This window comes from Martes martes (genome assembly GCF_963455335.1).
Source record: "Martes martes genome assembly, chromosome: 4".
Lineage (NCBI taxonomy): Eukaryota > Metazoa > Chordata > Mammalia > Carnivora > Mustelidae > Martes > Martes martes.
In genome coordinates, this window is record NC_137891.1 from 84345087 (window position 1) to 84363738 (window position 18652).

Genomic DNA, 18652 nt, shown 5'->3' on the forward strand with positions numbered 1-18652 from the left:
ATTCAACCTGAGATCTAAGAAAAGAATTGTTGCAATTCTACAAATAGAAAATCAACCACTTTTTGCAAGAGGTGCAAAAAGCCTTCAGGGAAGAAAAGCCACATAGAAAAACCAGAAGCAGTTTACACTGAGCCCACCCCCTGACTAGGTGCTGTGCAACTTGTCTCAGACAAAGACCCCTGAATCAGTGCAACAGGCTGCTCCCTGAGAAGACAGCAGGAACATCAGTCAAATACCAAGTTTATGGATTACTCAGAAATGAAAAACTCCCACATTAGCAGAAAATAGTATATAGAATTCAAGTTTTTTTCCCATAAGTCCTTAGTCTTTCAGTTCAAAATATTCTTTTCCTTTTTCCCTTTTTTCCCTTTTCAACTAGTTTTTCATTTTATCAACTCTTCATTTTTTCTTTAGGATTTTTTTTTTAAGATTTTATTTATTTACTTGTGGGAGAGAGAGATAGTGGGCACATGGGAGACAGCAGCAGAAGCACATTCCCTGCTGAGCAGGGAGCCTAATGTAGGGCTCAATCCCAGGACCCTCAGATCATGACCTGAGCTGGAAGGCAGACACTTAACTAGCTAAGCCACCCAGGCACCACTCAACTCTTTTTTTTAAGTCTTTTTTAATTTTAATTTTTACACTTACATTTTATAGATATATTCTTCATTTTTTGCTTCCTTTCATTGTTTTATATATATATATGCATATGCTTTCTTTCTTTATAATTTTGGGAATTAGTGTTTTTTTTTTCCAAAATAAAGTTTATTTTCCACATTGTTGCATACTTCTTATATTTTATTCTCAAATAAGCTAAATTTTCTACTTAAATGAAAATGTGATCAAATGATACCTGTCTCTCCTTTTACAAAACTGCAGCATCCACAGAATCCTAACTTGATTGTCCAAATAAAGGCCAAAAGCAAATTTTATCCAACTACAGGGAAAACTCCTCCTACTTATTTTTCAGAGAGTAGAAACAAATATAAGGAGAAAATACTGAATGCATCAGACACTACATTCACAACAGTTTTAGACCAAGGGGCTTGTAAATGTGATCTATACGTAAACTTTCAGATCTAGAATAACAATAATAAACAGGTTTATCTATAAACTTTTAGGTGGATTAAAAGCTAGCATTAAAATATTTTATTGTCTGTTTGAAATTCAGAACTGAAATTCAAATGTTACTCTTAAGACATGGGAAACTTACCAATTTTTATACTTGGGTACATGAGAGAATCAATGGGGAACCAGTTAATTCAAAATTATAGCTTTGTACATTGAGACAAATTTGCAAGTGGTATGTTCTATAGACCTTTTTCAGTTGCATCAAATACTGTCAGACCAATATTGATTTGCTGCTTCATAGAAACATTGAGCATTTCCCCCAACTGTGAAATATTTTTCCAGACCATCAAACACCAAACTAGATGCAGTGAACTGATTTACCATCATCCAAACTGAAAGATAAGAATATTAGTTGGTATATTGGTTCTTTGATGTCTGTTGTTTCAAACAAAACATCAAATATTTCACACAGTAGAATTAAAACTTGCTTGCAGTAATACCTAAACACTTCTGAGGGGAACGACAGTTTGTTTTTCTGAGACAAAAAAATAGTATAAACCAAATGAGTAATACAAACTGTTCACATAACCCCAAATTTGGTTACCCATAAAACATATTGTATTTTTAGCATTCTATTAGCATATATGTGTATAATACTTGAAATGATCAAATCAATTTTTGAGGAATAATATTTCAATTCCAATTCTAAAATGGTATGGTATGTCAGTCTATTTAAATCATCAAGCTCTAATTAACAAAAGGCTGTATTTTGCTCTATAATCAATGCTCTATAATCAAGTTTTACAAATTATCATCTTTTTTCACTAATGATGAAGTAACATGGAAAACTTCAGAATGATCTATTTTCAAACATACTGTTAAACATTACAATCTGTAGGTCCGAAAAGTGAAATATACTTTAAAAAGAAATATTAAAATTATTATTATCTTCCTTATATCCTCACAAGCAGTTTTTTCCTTTCCCTTTTAGGGTTAAACTTAAGACTGGGGAAACTCAACATTAAATGGGTAAAATGTGGCCATAACAATTTTGTGGAATATAAAGCATAATAATGATGGTTCTGAAATTCACCAGTTAGGTGAATTTTAGGTGAAATTAACTGGTGAATTTCACCTAAAATTAGGATCTATGGCTATAAGAATTACCTGTGAGAAGGATCTAACATCAAATGGCACTTCAGTAGTAGTGCAACCTACCTAAATCAGAACCACTCAAATCTTGTCACTCATGGATTCTCCTTAAGAGCTCATCTGACCAACTTCAAAGACACAATTCCTGTTCTGCCTGATGTTGCTCCCTTGTGCATCACTTCCAAATTCATTTAGCATATTCTCTCTGTTACAGGTCACTTTTTCTAAAAATATTTGCAACACCACTCGTTTTCATATGTCTTATAATTTGGATATAATTTTCAGTCGGAAAACTGTCGCTAAATCACAACAGTGATAGAAACAGCACTTGTGTCCACTTTCAAATAATCTGCAGACCAATGTGCACTGCAGAACACTGAACTAAGACAGACTAATAAGCTATCAGCTCTCCAGGCACAGACTTACATTCAACTGTCACGTGTTTTCCCCAAGGCCCAAAACAGATTTAAAAGTGGGTCTTTAAACATTTAACATTTTTTAAATTAACATATAATGTATTATTTGCCCCAGGGGTACAGGTCTGTGAATCATCAGGCTTACACATTTCACAGCACTCACCATAGCCCATACACTCCCCAATGTCCATAACCCAACCATCCTATCCCAAACCCCCCCCCCCAAAACATCCAGCAGCCCTCAATTTGTTTTGCGAGATTAAGAGTCTCTTATGGTTTGTCTCCCTCCCGATCCCATCTTGCTTCATTTTTTCTTTCCCTAATTCACATGACCCCCCACCCTGCCTCTCAAATTCCTGATATCAGAGAGATCATATGATAATTGTCTTTCTTTGATTGACTTATTTCATTCACCATAATACCCTCTAGTTCCATCCACGTCATTTGCAAATGGTAAGGTTTCATTTCTTTTGGTGGCTGCGAAGTATTCCATCGTGTGTATATATACCATATCTTCTTTATCCATTCATCTGTTGATGGACATCTAGGTTCTTTCCATAGTTTGGCTATTGTGGACATTGCTGCTATAAACATTTGGGTGCATGTGACCCCTCAGATCACTACATTTGTATCTTTAGGGTAAATACCCAATAGTGCGATTACTGAGTCATAGGGTAGCTCTATTTTCAACTTTTTGTGGAACCTCCATGCTGTTTTCCAGAGTGGCTGCACCAGCTTGCATTCCCACCAACAGTGTAGGAGGTTCCCCTTTCTCTGCATCCTCTCCAACATCTGTCATTTCCTGACTTGTTAATGTTAGCCATTCTGACTGGTGTGAGGTGGTATCTCATTGTGGTTTTTGTTTGTATTTCCCTGATGCCGAGTGATGCTGAGCACTTTTTCATGTGTCTGTTGGCCATCTGGATGTCTTCTTTGCAGAAATGTCTGTTCATATCCTCTGCCCATTTCTTGTTTGGATTATTTGTTCTCTGGATATTGAGTTTGATAAGTTCTTTATAGATTCTGGATACTAGCCCTTTATCTGATATGTCATTTGTGACACAGACTTTTTCTTTGTAAGCATTTTACTACTAGTCAGTGTGAGAAGAAAGTGAAGGTTAGGAAAAACAGCGAGTCAGCAAGGCTTGGGAAACTGATGTGGTCCCTACAGTGTTGGTCCCAGGCTACAGCAGGGATGAGCGCAGCACCCCTCTGCTCTCCTTCACACTGCTCCTGAGGACTTTCTCCCCAGCCCTGATCTGGTCAATTAAATGGGGGAGAACAGCAGGTGGAACTGGCACATTCATGGGGGCTTCTCAAGGGGACATTGTTGGGGCCTACAGACCTGAGTGTAAGAGTGCAGTCCCACTTAGGCCTACCTGTCTGGATTTGGGACATTCCCTTAGAAGGGTTCTTTCTGTAGTCTCAGGAGACTGCCCCCCTTTCCCTAGGAAGTGAAAACTCTGCAGGTCCCTGCAGGTTCCCCATGAGGGAAATATCTACACAGGGAATGGAGTTTCTTCTGTGAAGATTCCGTGAAGACTCATGGTTTCCAGGAGGCCAGGATGCAGACTATGTAACCAGTCATGTGATGACTATATGAGGGCCTTGAGTTGGGAATAGGTGAGGGGCCAGTCAATCTTGGTGGTGGTGGTAGGTGTATGGGCCAGAATAAGTTCTAGTGATGATGGCATTTTGTGCTGCCTTCTGGAATGTACCTTTCTATTTCCCTGCCCCCATCCTACCTGTGCAGGTGAACCCATTGGAAGGAGGTAGGGAGGGGTGGGATATTGGTCAGTGACCCCTATCTACAGCCTTGACACTCCTGGAGCAGGTCAGTCTTGCTGGGGATGAAAAAATTTTCCTTTGCCTTTCAAGATTCTTTAGCTGGATTAAAAATTCAATTGATGTGAGGCATATTAACTGAAGAAAATCAAACAAAGCCTAAGAAATTATATTCTTCCTGGGGCACCTGAGTGGCTCAGTGACTTGAGCCGCTGCCTTTGGCTCAGGTCATGATCTCAGGGTCCTGTGATTGAGCCCTGCATCAGGCTCTCTGCTCAGTGGAGAGCCGCTCCCCACCCCCTCCCCACCCTGCCTGCCTCTCTGCCTACTTGTGTTCTCTCTCTCTATCAAATAAATAAATAAAATCTTAAAAACAAAAGAAATTATATTCCTTCTGTATACATGGGAGAGCCCCTGGAAAACTGAGTTATTCACTGAAATGGCCAAAGCCATCACCTTGAATACCATTTTCAGCTAAAGACCAAAAATGTTGGTGGCAGGGAGTCAATTGTGGGAGGTCACCAGGAAAAGCACAGCAAATATTTCTCCATTGATTGCATCTTTTAGAGATTTGACAGTCACTCCCTCTTCCTGGTACTAAACGAGTCACCCTTACAAGTGGAGATTTCCCTTAAAGACCTCTTACAAAAAGTTTATTTCTTGGTTTTCAGCATTTCTCATGGCTCTTGTGTATTTCCTTAAAAAAAAATAACCAGCTTGGCATAATCAATATGCCAAAGAAACATATCTTAGAGTGGCAAAATTTGTTCCTCTTACAGTCTCCAAGGCCAGGAAGTTCCCAGATGTTGGGTTGGTCAGGTTTCTAAGGACTGGCAATGAGAAAGCAGCTCAGGGAGCCTAGGGCAATCATGTCATTTCCCAGGGAGGAGGTACCTGAGCTTATTCACAGGGGAAGGCCTTACTTTCAGCTTGAATCTGGTCTCCTTCAGTTCCTCTGGATGCCCTGGATAAAACCTGTGGGAGCCTCAGAAGTCTGCCCCCTCTCCACCTTCCAATAGGGATCCCCTTCCCTCTGGAAGACCAGAGCTCAAGTGTTCCCTTGGTGAGAAGGAGCCAGAAGGCCTGGGAGGTTGCAGCTGGAGGAGCAGGGCAGGGCCAGTGGCCAAATTTGAAGGGAGGAACTGCTAGCCAATGATGGGAGAGCCACCTGCACCCTGACCTGTGTTGGGCTGGGACAGCGCAGGACCCACAGGTATGTCTGAGTGTGGGTGTGAGTGTGTTTCTTGTTGTGAAGCCCTCTCCCTTTGAAGGGACTGGATGTACCACATGGAGTGTTAAGATCAGATCTCTTCTGACCTAGAGCTGGGGAATACCCGTGACTAACTCTTGTACCCTCTGCATCCCCAACTGGGAAGGAATTCTCAGCACTAGACCCATCCATGTGTGTTTGGATTTCTTAGTTCTACTATTTCTGGATTTTACAGTTCTCTTCTATAAGAATGGGGGTTAACAATACTACATGGCATGGTTAGCATAAGGATTAAATAAGATTATATGTGTGAATGTCTATGCTGGCCTTGTACATTAGTAGTCACTCGGTGAAATCTAGTTGCCCAGGGAAACAGGATGAGGGTGTTTACCCATCCAAGGAACACCTTACATGTACTGGGGACCTTGAGAGTCCTGGCCAGATGCTGGCCCTCAGGAGGCCCATAGTTTGGCAGGAAGGCAGACAGAGGTACCATGCAGTGGGGTGGGTGGCCTGTTTGAGGAGTGAAGATGGTCTGATTAACTGTCAGTGTCTCTCCTAGGATTGAGTTTCTCACTCTCTTATCAGTGTTTTGGAACCACATGAGGATGCTTCTGTGGCTTTGTGTCTTGGCTCTGGGTCTCAGGGTCTGGGGTGAGTTTTCCTTTACTGGATCAGAGGTTAACTAAGAAGGATCATCCACTTTCATAGCAGAGTTCTTTAAATGTTGCCTCTCCCTTAGGGAGAAAAAACAGCTTTGCTTTTGGAACACAGAACTTGAAGTCTATAAACCTGGTTTCATATCCTTGGCCTACCTCCAGCAATGATTTTAAGCAAATTATTCATCCCTTTAAACCTTTATTTTCCCATCTGATAATTGAAATAAATTTATGATTTCCCAAACTTTTGAGGGTTAAATGAGATAATGCACATGAAGAACTTTGCACCTGAGCAAGGGAAGCAATGATTCTATCTGTATGTGGCTGGGGTTATGTTTCTCAGCAAGAGAAAGTTTCTTGAGGCTAGGGGTGTCAGTCACATACACAGGAGCTTTGGCACAGTACATGACCCCAAATCAGGCCTGAAAGAACTGACTTGATTTGTGCAATTTTCCATATCATCTTTTCATTGTTTCTACTTGGTAAAATCCACACACACACACACACACACACACAAATCTTGTGTTTTTGAGATGCTTAGATACATTTCCAGGTTGTTTTTGTTTTCCCAATAGTGTATATAGATGCAGCTCATGAGAAATGGGTATATTTCCAACTTCCTGCTCTTGGCTATTTAACTGTATTCTGGGGATTCCTTGGAGTTGGTGTTGAAGAAAAATATGCACGTGTTGCTATTGGAGGTGGTTCTCTGGTCAGCACAGAGGGTTCTTCTGAGAGGCCTCAGTGAGCTGGCCTGAATCTGTCTCTGAGATGGCTAGTACTGGGACTCTCTGAGGACCATGTAAAATGGACTGTTCTTCTGCAGGTGATTTCTCCTGGGATGAAACACAAGCTAAATGTGTATCAGAGGGCCTTCGGGACCTGTTTGGCAACATCTCTCATCTCACTGAGAAAGGAAAACTCAGTCTCAATGGTGAGGAGGCTTAAAGACAGCTGGGTATGTTCTGTGACTAGAATGCTTCTGAAATCTGCTCTGCCCCTTGTGGTTGGCATGTGGCAAATGGGACTGAGACAGTGGAGCATCAAGAAAACACCTGCAGGGATGCCACAGGCTTTTGGGGTCTGGGGTGGTACCAGAAGAGGACAGAAGCCAGGACAGGGATATTCAGCATCTGCACTCAGAGCCCTCTAGCCTTAAGATGGAGATCCTCACCTTGCCCTGAGGGAGTCATCCAACTGAATGGGAGAGCCAGGACCTATCTGCAGAGAGCCTCTAGGTTGAGGAAGAGATGTAGTCCCCTCAGAAAGCATTCAGGGCAGGACAAAGGACACAGAGCAAACTGTCAGTGAGCATAGTGTGCCCTGAAGGGATTAGTGCAGCAATGAAACCCAGAGGGGCCACTCAGGGCTTTCCCAGGGGAAGCAGTGGGAAGGAGTTTCTTCCTAAAGCAGAGGTCCAGAAGTAGAGCAGGGCAGGAACTTCAGGGTGGAGTCTGTCCAGTGGGATGTGGATGCCCTGTATAGGGGAGCAGAGCATCTAAGCTGCTCTAGGCAGGTGCATACTCTGCAGTGGGGGCAGTGGAGAGAAAATAGATGAGGAGGTGAGAAGGAGATGGTGTGTCTGAGAAGTAGATGGTGTGTCTGTTGAAAGCCTCCTCCCAGGGCTCTTCCACCCCTATTGGGCCGATGCAGCCCAGAATGGCACCCATGGACCAGGGAGGTAGTGAGGCAGCAATGGGGCAGGATACGCTGAGTGATATCCTCCTCACCTTCATGATTACCCCACAGATGTATCCACAGTGATCTCTCGCAAGGAGTGGGGGGCCGAAGCTTTTGGCTGCAGCACCCCACTGACCATGCCCGTGGATTTCCTTGTCACTCACCATATCCCTGGACTGGAGTGTCACAACCAGACTACGTGCAGTCAGAGGCTGTGGGAGCTGTGGGCTCATCACATGCACAACAGCTGGTGTGATATAGCCTACAAGTAAGGGCCATGTGGGGGTATATGATCAATGCTGCTCCTTAGGGTGCTCCTCCCACCCTTACTTATGTCTTCTTTCCTCATTTCCTGGGTTGAGCTTATATCAGATTTATAGTGAATAAAATATTAAAAACTCTATAAAATTCTAAATCCTTTTGAATTTTCTAAGAGATCTCCTAAAAGGAAGCAGGGAAGGTTAAATAATAACTATACTTCCTAGTTCCCTCCAAAACTCGTTCACACAGCACACTGGTAGTTATGAGTGACTACCAAGTGTGTGGGTGGATTTGTTCCACCAACAACATGTGAGGTTGTTCAAGCATACATTACCATCTCCATGCTCCAGGTGAGGGGACCAAAGCAGGGACATTGTTTGATTTTTCTGAGAGTCATCCAGTTACAAAGTTGTGGAGCACAGACTGACTCAAAACTGGCTCTTTGCCCACTGCATGTTCCACTTCACTGCATGTAGGGGGCTCTTATGGTGAGGCGTCTTACTCTAGTGGTCACTCTAGTGGGCCCTCTTAGTGACTAGGACCACATGTCCTCAGCCCACCTCTGACCTTACCTAGGTGTAGGCAGTTCCTATGCATGGTGATTGCTTTTCACTTTGAGTACTTTCTGCATCTCTGTTTTTCTGCTTCAGACTTTTACCACTCCTGATGGTGAAAGAGAGTTAATCCCCCCCAGGGGTCAACAGTTGTAAATAACTTCCTCAGCCCTCAGTCCTTCTTAGGGACAATCTTTAGGTGCATGTACTCAGTTCCTTGGAAGTTTACCTGTCTGGTGGCAGGCAATGGGGGGAAAAGTTCTGAGCCCCAGGTAGCCATTGTGAAGCTGGCCCAATTGTGTATACTTTGTTGGATTTCTTCCTTTGACTCACTCTCCTTGCTCCCTCATACTGACTTCTGGGACCCCTTCTCAAAAAAACTGCCTGCATCCACGTCCTTATCTGAAGAGATACTTCCTGAGAAATCTATATAAGACAGTAACCTGGCAGGGAGAAATCACATGAACAGCCTACGTGGAGATGACACAGGTAACATGCATTTTGGAAGAAGGAGGAGAGCTGTGTTTGAGGCAATGTGGAAGCTAAGAAGAGTCTTACAGTGTAACTGGGTCTGTGTTAGCTACTCTAGTGGCACCAGGGCCTCTCCTCCTTCTTAGTGTGTAGGATGATTTACATAAAAGCTGGGCTTCTAAACAAAGGAGGGAGATGGGGAGTTTGGGGGTGGGTTCTGAATTCTAAGGGAATATAATTGACTTGGCCTATCCACTGTCTGGGACAAGTACATGCAAATTCCCTGTAGTGAACACAGCTTAAGCCCTTCTCCTTTTGGAAACAGATAAATGGTTCCTTTTGTGGGGATGTGCCACAGTGCCAACCACTCAGCCTATATCTCCTGCTCCACAGCTTCCTGGTTGGGGACGATGGCAGGGTGTATGAAGGTGTTGGCTGGAATGTCCAAAGCATGCACACCCAGGGATACAACAACATCTCCCTGGGCTTTGCTTTCTTTGGCACCAAGGAAGGTAATCATCATCTCAGTTGCCCTTCTCCAGAGGAGAGTTACTTACTTCTTTGTTTCTACACTGCCTCCTTGACCTTATCTTAGTTCTCTGATGATCTACTGTCCTGCAGTTCCCCTCTCTCTTGGCTTACATGAATGGTGTTGGTTCTCCTTTTCCTACTCTGGTTTCCTTCTCAGTCTCTGAGGTGTCTCCTCTTCCCCTGGATATCTTGCAGTGGAGGTGGTGGCCAGTCTTTCTCTTTATGGATAGTCATTCTCTTTATGGAAGGATGTAGGCTTCTGCTCTCTTCTGCATGTGACTGTCACATCTTCCTCTCTGGCTCTGACCCTTCTGCAGCACCAGACCCTGCTTCCTGTTTCCTACCAGGCACCTCTTCCTCCCATCTCTCTTACCTCAAGATCTCTGTACAATTTTTAAGACCACTCTGAGGCCTCCAATCCCTGAGTCCCTTCCACTTTCTTCTAGTCTTACTGCTGTCTGTCCTCCCAGCTCTCCCAGCATCCTAACATACATGCTCCAGGACCATTCCCCTGAGTTTGTGCACCCTTGACTGTTAAAGCTCTTGCATGTCCAGTTTCTTATTGTCCCCTCCCAATACTCTGTGAGAAAATCCAGACAAGTTTCCTGATCTGCTGTTACACAAAGTACAGCCTGAATTCCAGAGGAAGTGACCCAAGAAGAATCAGAAGGCAAGCTCACACCTCCCATTTCCAACTCCAATTCCAGAGTGGTTTCCAGCACACCAGAGGACTCTGTTCAGCACTGTGTGTGTGTTATTGTTACCTGGGTGTCACCCTATTTGTGTGTGCACATGTGTGGTGTGTGTGTGTGTGTGTGTGTGTGTGTGTGATTGTTACCTGGGTGTCACCCTGTTAGTAGTAGGGTTTTGAGCATGTTACTTCTTGAAGCCTCAAGTTCCTTTCTGTGAATAATAACATACCAGCATCTACCTCAGAGGTTTGTGGTGAGGATTAAAGAAGTTAATGCAGTAAAGAGGCTGGCACATGCCTAGAAGAGCCCCTGCCAATGGGAAACCCTGACCCAGCTAGCTGGGCATTGCTGAATATGGGGCTGCATTTTAGCTCCTCCATGGAGAAAGAGCAATGAATGAAGTTTTGGCAGGTAATTGGGAAAGGTCTTCATCCTGGGGCAGGTCGATCCTTGACTTTTAGGCTTTCCAAAGTAGGTGATGAGCCAGTTTCCTGCCAACAGCTATGTACGGGCTGCAGGGCATCTAATCCTTCCCCCATAGCCCCATGAAATGCAGGCCAGACCCAGGTTGCTACAGATGGCTCTTTTTCAGGCCAAAGTCCCAGCCCGGTTGCCCAATCAGCAATGAAGGTCCTGATCTCCTATGCTGTCCAGAAGGGCCACCTGTCATCAAAGTACGTTCAGCCCCTTCTTGTGAAAGGTGAGAACTGCCTACTCCCTCTGCAGAAGGCAAATCCCAAGAAAGGTAAGACCTTCAACCCTACTGGGGCCTCCTTCTAGACCCACCCAACCAGCCTACCCCGTACAAACTTCCAAATGCCATTGGGAGTGGACTTTTCAGTTAGGCTTTCTGATAGGCAACTGGTCACATAGCTCTCTGAACTTTTGGATCCTTTCTGATAGGCAACTGGTCACATAGCTCTCTGAACTTTTGGGGCTGGCACACCGTGAGAAGAACCCACCAGGTTACCTCTTTATCCCTCAGATTCCTGGTGTAATATATGTGCTCTCATTTTTTTAATCAGTCAACAATTACTTACTGAGAACCTGCTAGTCACTGAGGGTATATCATGGAACAAAACACAAAAGTGGTGCCCTTGTGAACTTTCATCCTAGAGGGTAGAAAAAAAAAAAAAAAAAGCAAATAAACAAGTCAAAAATTTAGGATGTTAGAAGGAGAAAAGTGCTGTGGAGACAAACAAAAACAAAAACAAAAACAAAAACAAAACAAAACAAAAAGAACATGGAGAGGAATAGGCATCTAACACATACAAGCACAAAAGCACAAATGCACATCTTTCTGAACCAGAACAGCACTGATAAACTAAAGGGCTTACATCACTACCAATACCAATGTCAGAGGAAATTGTTAGGGTAATTTGGGTACTAAATACTAGATTAAAAAAAAGGATTTAACAGTAACATCAAAACCAGTATAGTTAAGTGCCACCTGGCTGACTCAGTTGGTAGAGCATGTGAATCTTAATCTTGGGGTCTTAAGTTTGAGCCCCACATTGGGGGGAGAGTTACTTTAAAAAAAAAGTATAGTTAATAACCACTTTCAACCTTTTCCTAGTCTTAATAAAGTTTTAAAGATAATTATTATATGAAAGCTCTGAGTAAATCTGATCTCAGTCATTGGATTAGTGCTATCTACTAAAATTAATAATTGCTTATATTGACAGAGAGTTTTAGGGATTACAGGTAAGTCTCAAAGACATGCTTTCAGTTGATGATTCAACTAATTTGTCCAAAGGGCCCTGTTATGCAGGTACACACACACATACGCACATGACAATCATGCAGATAGATAGGTATCCTTTTCCCTTGGGAATGAACATCCATTTATCCTTAGGATCAACATTCCCACTTTCCTCTAGGTTTTGTCTTTGGGTTAGATCCCATGGCTCTATGATTCTTGCCTCTTGAATATAATCTCATCAGGCAGACATACTCACCTCCCAGGTGGGCTCTCTTAAGTTCCACAGTCAGAGTCAGGTCAGGATGGGGATGTTCAGTAGTGAACATGGGTGGGCACAATAAGCCCACACATCCACCTTTTTTTTGCCCCCCTTCTCAGCTTGCTCCACCATTATCTCACGGTCTGCAAGGGAGGCCAGGGAGACCCACTGCCCCAAGATGAACCTCCCAGCTAAGTATGTCATCGTCATCCACACTGCTGGGAGAACCTGCATCATGTCTGATGAGTGCTGCTTACTGGTCAAAGATATCCAGTCCCTCTTCATAGACAGGTTGAACTCATGTGACATTGGGTATAAGTAAGTGGACCTCAGGACATGTGGGCTTCTTTTACCTGAGGACAGACTCTGAACTTTTGAATGGGAGAGAAAGGAAAATAAAGTCTACTGAATGTGCACCATATGAGAGGTGCTTTATGTATAACTTTGATTTTTCATGCAGCTCTGGGTGAGTCTTACCTAGGATATAGCTAAAGGGCTAGTCATTCTCCTTGGGCATGTACTCAAAATGTGTCCTTTTTAAAGATCATGTATTGACATGATGGAGGCCAAGACTGATGGAAAGATATTAGAGGAAGCTGTATGAATGCAAGATTGTAAAGCCTGTAGAGAATATCTTTCCTGTCTGAAGGCAGGTGGAGACACCAGATAATATCCTCTGTTTTCTCTAATGCCAAGATCTCTAATCTTTTTTTATTTTTATTTTTTATAAACATATAATGTATTATTAGCCCCAGGGGTATAGATCTGTGAATCACCAGGTTTACACACTTCACAGCACTCACCATAGCACATACCCTCCCCAATGTCCATAACCCCACCACCCTCTCCCTACCCACCCCCCCCCTGTCAACCCTCAGTTTGTTTTGTGAGATTAAGAGTCTCTTATGGTTTTCTCCCTCCCTGCCTACTCCCCAAACCCCCCACGTTGCATCTCCACTTTCTCATATCAGGGAGATCATATGGTAGTTATCTTTCTCTGATTGACTTATTTCGCTAAGCATAATATCCTCTAGTTCCATCCACATCATCGCAAATGGCAAGATTTCATTTCTTCTGGTGGCTGCATAGTACTCCATTGTATATATATACCACATCTTCTTTATCCATTCATCTGTTGATGGACATCTAGGTTCTTCCCATAGTTTGGCTATTGTGGATATTGCTGCTATAAACATTCAGATGCACGTGCCCCTTCGGATCACTATGTTTATATCTTTAGGGTAAATACCCAGTAGTGCAATTGCTGGGTTATAAGGTAGCTCTATTTTCAACTTTTTGAGGAACCTCCATGCTGTTTTCCAGAGTGGCTGCACCAGCTTGCTTTCCCACCAACAGTGTAGGAGGGGTCCCCTTTCTCCTGTAATTTTTTTTTTAATAAAGAGCACACTGACTTAATGGGATAATAAAAACTTCTTGCAGGATGCACTCCAAGCTCACAGATAAGATGTATGAGGTTAGAGACCATCTCATATCCATCAGAAATAATTATACTGAATGTTAAGTCTCAGGATGGGCCACCACTAATCCAGACAGTACACATTAATGAAGAAGCCCTTTGTCCAGGGGCTTCATGGCTTAGCTAGTGGAGTTGGACTTTAGACCTACCTTCCTCCTGACCAGGCACTCTGTTCAGGGTACAAACAGCTTAACCATGTGCAGTGGCCCTGCCTTGGCTGGATTTGCCAATTACCACTGGATTACCAATTGTGATTACCGTGGAATTATAATACCATGTGATTCTATGTTGATAGAATCTCCTCTCTCCTTCCTGCTTTAGTTTCAACCCTTTTGAGATAGGAGAAAACTTCCTCCAATACCTTTCGTCTGTTAAGATTGGTCAAGTGCTCTGCAGGTTTATACAGAGTTGCTCTCTTTGATTAGAATGGATACCTGAAATTTTACTATATGTTTTTAACCTAAACTGGAAAATGATAGGTGCTGAAAAAGGACCTTTTCTTTTTTCCATTCAGGTTTCAGAAGCCAGTTTTCTGTCCCTTGGTTTTTGACCTTTTATTGTGTCCCTTGTACCATAACTTTCATGACCCTGCTCACTGTGAAGTGACCTGTAGTCAGGAGTAAACATCCACTTGCTATAAATTAATTCACTGAGAATACAGTTGAATGCCTACTCTATGACATGAGGTTATGTCCTGGGGATGCTATCAGGTGTAGCACAGATCTGGTTCTTGGCTTGATGGAGCTGATACTCTGCTAAATGAGAAAGATAATTAAATGAATAAATCATAATAGAGTACATTAAGTGTCATGATAAAGGGTGCAAAAATGTAAACAGTAGACATTTTTAACATGCTAGCTTGCTGGGGTATTGGGTATTAAGGAAGTACTACTTGAGAGGTGACTATCAGCTGACCTAAGAAATGAGCGAACTTGTCAGAAGAGTGGGAAGAGTGTTTCAAGCAGAGAAAAAGGACCTCTGTGGAAAGTCCTGGATGCCAGCCCAAGAATGGTTTCTTTGAGGAACCAAGAGAAGTTTATCATAATAAAAATAGATGACAAAGAGACGGATGGTGAAAGATAAGGAGGCAAACAGGGGCCATCTCATGAATAATCTTGACACTTAAACTGGGAAGTTTGGACTATGTTGCCAAGGGACTAAAAGCAGCCTTTGATATTAAATTTGCATCAGAAAGACCTGAAGAACTGCACGTTTAAAGAAAGGACACGGGGAGACAAGGTGCAGAGGAGTGAGGGGCAGCCACAAAAGACAGCTGGGAGAGAGAGTAGGATGGAAATGAAGGGGGGAGGGTGTTTGTGGATGCAGAGGGATCAGGCAAGGCAGGGCTAGAGATGGGTACTTTGACCTTAGTAGTAAGGCAGCCACAGTTTACCTCCAGGGAAACAGTGTCATTGGCAAGGTTTGAGGAAGGCCAGGTTGCAGGGATGGCAGCTGTTGCTTTTTTCTTCCTAGACTTTGAGCTCCTTGAGGTAGCAGCAGTGTGCCAGAGCTGTATAGGCTCATGAGAGTGGATTGTTAGGGAGCCAGGACATTTTTTAAATCATCAGTACCTGAAAATCAGCTATGGTGGGAGTTTTACACTACAGAAATCAGTGAAGGTTATAAATAGGGCTTCCTCTCCTTGCCCCTTTCTGATGAAAGCTGGTTTATCAACATGCCCCTGCTGTCTTTTTTGTAACTCAGTGCTTAGAATTTAATAGCTAATCAGTGTCTGCTGAATAAAGCATGAGTGATTGAATGAATGAGTGAATGGATAAATGAAACAATCCCAGATTATCTGTCTGTCATGCTGATCTCCATCTCCCCTCATAGTCCTTTAGCTTCCTCCTGGGGCAGGGTGGTGCTATTTATGAAGGAGTGGGCTGGAATGTCCAAGGTTCCCTTGCTCCTGGCTACAATAACATTGCCCTGGGCATTGCCTTTATGGGCACCTTCTTGGGTAAGTGCATGCTTTGGGCAGTAGCAGTCATTGTATGGTGTTTGAGGGAGAGTGTCTCAAATGGAAGACAACAGCATGAAACTCAGGAATCACTTCAGTGCCTTCATATGCTAGACTTAGCCAGCTTCAGATTTATCATTTGACTAATCTGAGTGTGACCAGGAGTGAACTCTTCCACCCCCAGAGAGAATGCTCACCCTGAATCTATCTCCTTCACACCCAATCAAATGTCTTTCTCTTCTGACATCAAAACATATATAAGACAAGGGGAAAATATCTTTGTGTATATATTTTGCTAAGTTTTTACCATGTCAACAATGTGGAAACCTTTACCTTATTTGCCACATCCCTGGATTAATCCTTGTATCAGCATCCAGAATGTTCACTGGCAATTGCCATTGTTCAGAGCTCTTGACTACAGTTTGTTTAGACTCAGGGAACTTTTGCTGCTGGGAAGAGGAGCCCATGTCACTGGGACTGGTTCAGGGTGATACTAAAATGAATGTTGGGTGGGGCGAGGGGATGCCCAGGAAGGTGCCTGGGATGAGGGTGGGTGTGTGAAGGTACAGGAAGCACACCTTGTGGCCAAAGCAAAGTTTCTCAGCTTCAACACTATTGACATCCTGGATCAGGTAAGTCTTTGTAGAAGAACTGACCTGTGTATTGTAGGACCCTTAGCTGCATCCCTGGCATCTGCCACCAGATGCCTGAAACATATTTTGCCTAGTTGTGACAACCAAAAACGTCTCTAGACAGTCCCAAATATCCCCTGGAAGGCTAAATTCCCCCAGTTGAGAACTACCAGGTTAAATATTTGCAATGGACAAACATTCTGTACATCCCAAAACAACTCTATGTATCCCAGACTCCATTCTTTTTTCATTCAGGAAGAACTTTGATGCTAATGAATCTGAGGCCTGACTTTGTTTTCTGTATATAGACTGGCAGGTAGTAGTGATGAGGGAGTAGGAGGCTGACTGAAGACAAAGCAAAAGCTGGCACCTTGCACCCCCTCTCCATCCGCTCGCCTCGGTGATGTATGTGACTTTCCTCAGGTACCCCTGACTGCCAAAATGAGAAACAAATAGTTAACTTGCTGAGATCACAATCCCTCAAGACGGGAGTCTCCCTTGGTTTACAAATGTCCTAGAGATCTACAAACAAAGAAGAGTTACATTATCAATAGCACAATTTCCAGAGGCAAATAACTCAGTTCCTCAAGCCTTAATGTCACCCTCCCCTCCATAAACAAAACTGAAGGAGGCTGGGGTAGAAGGAAATGTAAGTGAAGTTAAGTTTCTTCTATACCTAAATCTCACTAACAAAGACGCTTGATAGCAGGATTGTGTCATCCCACCAGGAATCTCCCAACTATCTTGATGTTAATGGCTTGCCAACAGACAACATTGATCAAGCCTCCGGTATCCCTGCACCTTGCAGGCCTTCTTTAGCATATGAAAACTCCGTTGAAACCTCCCTTTCCCTCACCTTCCCCCAACCACAGGGTACATAACCTGCCATCCCTCACAACCCAGGGCAGCAGCTCTTCCTGCCCACGGGTCCTGTCCCCATGCTTTAATAAACCACCATTTTGCACCAAAGATGTCTCAAGAATTCTTTCTTGGTCATCGGCTCCGGACCTCAGCCCACCGAACCTCACCTAGGTTCTAGAACTTCATCAGTAGCAGAATATATTAGCATGGTGGTAGGGGTGCATTAAGGGGGATTCAGGAGTGGGTCCTGTCCTGGGCAGGGTGCCTTGAAAAACTAACAGATAGATGACTGTTTTGCAGATACCACGCCCAATGCCGCAGTCTTGGAGGCAGCCCAGAACCTGATCCAGTGCACAGTGGACAAGGGATATTTAATTCCCAACTACCTGCTGGTGGGGCACAGTGATATTGTCAACACCCTGTCTTCTGGGTGAGCTTTGTACAACATCATTAAGGCTTGGCCTCATTTTAAACACTGAGGAAGCCCCTGCTCCCTCTGAGACTATTCCCTGTGCCTGCCTGGCTGCTGGGCTTTTCCTGTCCTCACCCTCTATCCTGACTCAACACTTTGGTGTCCTCTCCCTGTCAGCCCCATCCTGTCCCTCCTTTCTCAGGTTAGGATGATCCTCTACTGCTAGCACCCCACTATCCTCCAAGCAGCTCTGAGACCCCAGAGCTGGACATTCCCAGCCCTCTGAGTAGGCCCCACCTTCCTCTCTCCTCATCTTCCCCTCCCCTGAGCACCCAGCTCCTAAGCCAGGTGGGAAGGTGGGCTGATGCTTGTTTGACTTCTCTTTCCCTTTCTGGCTGCCCCTCTGTCCCATGTACCTTAGCCCTGCCATCTGCCTGGCAGCCCCCAAGACTCACACGGATTCGAGGCCTGAAGCCCCTCTCTGCTCACACACCGACTTGTCCAAATGTGAATGTGGCCCTTATTTCAGGGCTCCATCACTTATAGGTGTGCTACCTCCCTCCACTGGATTGTGAGGATTTCCAGTTTTCTTTTTCCCCATGTCCTCAGGTCCTCAGCAGTGTCTGGAGTCTTGTAGGTGCTACAGAAGTTTGTTGGAGAGGTGGACGAATGAACGAAAGAGTGGATCAAGTCCCTACTCCCCTTTTCAGTCTGCTCCACTACCCCTTCTCTGGGAACGCCTCCTGGGGCAGTCCTCCATCCTGCCAGCTTTCTTTCTGTTCCTGCCCTTCCCCTTCTGAGGCTCAGAGCCAGCTCTGGTGGCTTATGTGTAATGGTTGCTGTGCCTCAAGGGTCCTGTGTCCTGTC

General features: G+C 43.9%; 1 protein-coding gene across 1 annotated transcript; it reads left to right on the forward strand.

Annotated features, from left to right (window-relative positions):
• Nucleotides 1–6242: 6242 nt before the first annotated feature.
• Nucleotides 6243–17807, forward strand: LOC308342168 (peptidoglycan recognition protein 4-like; the record flags this gene model as incomplete). The annotated part of the gene is made up of 8 exons (XM_080802457.1): nt 6243–6288; nt 7120–7227; nt 8043–8241; nt 9653–9771; nt 11075–11227; nt 12563–12761; nt 15762–15880; nt 17674–17807. The coding sequence occupies 8 exons, from the start codon at nt 6243–6245 to the stop codon at nt 17805–17807; spliced, it is 1077 nt and encodes a 358-aa protein (XP_080658583.1).
• Between the last annotated feature and the right edge of the window lie 845 nt (nt 17808–18652).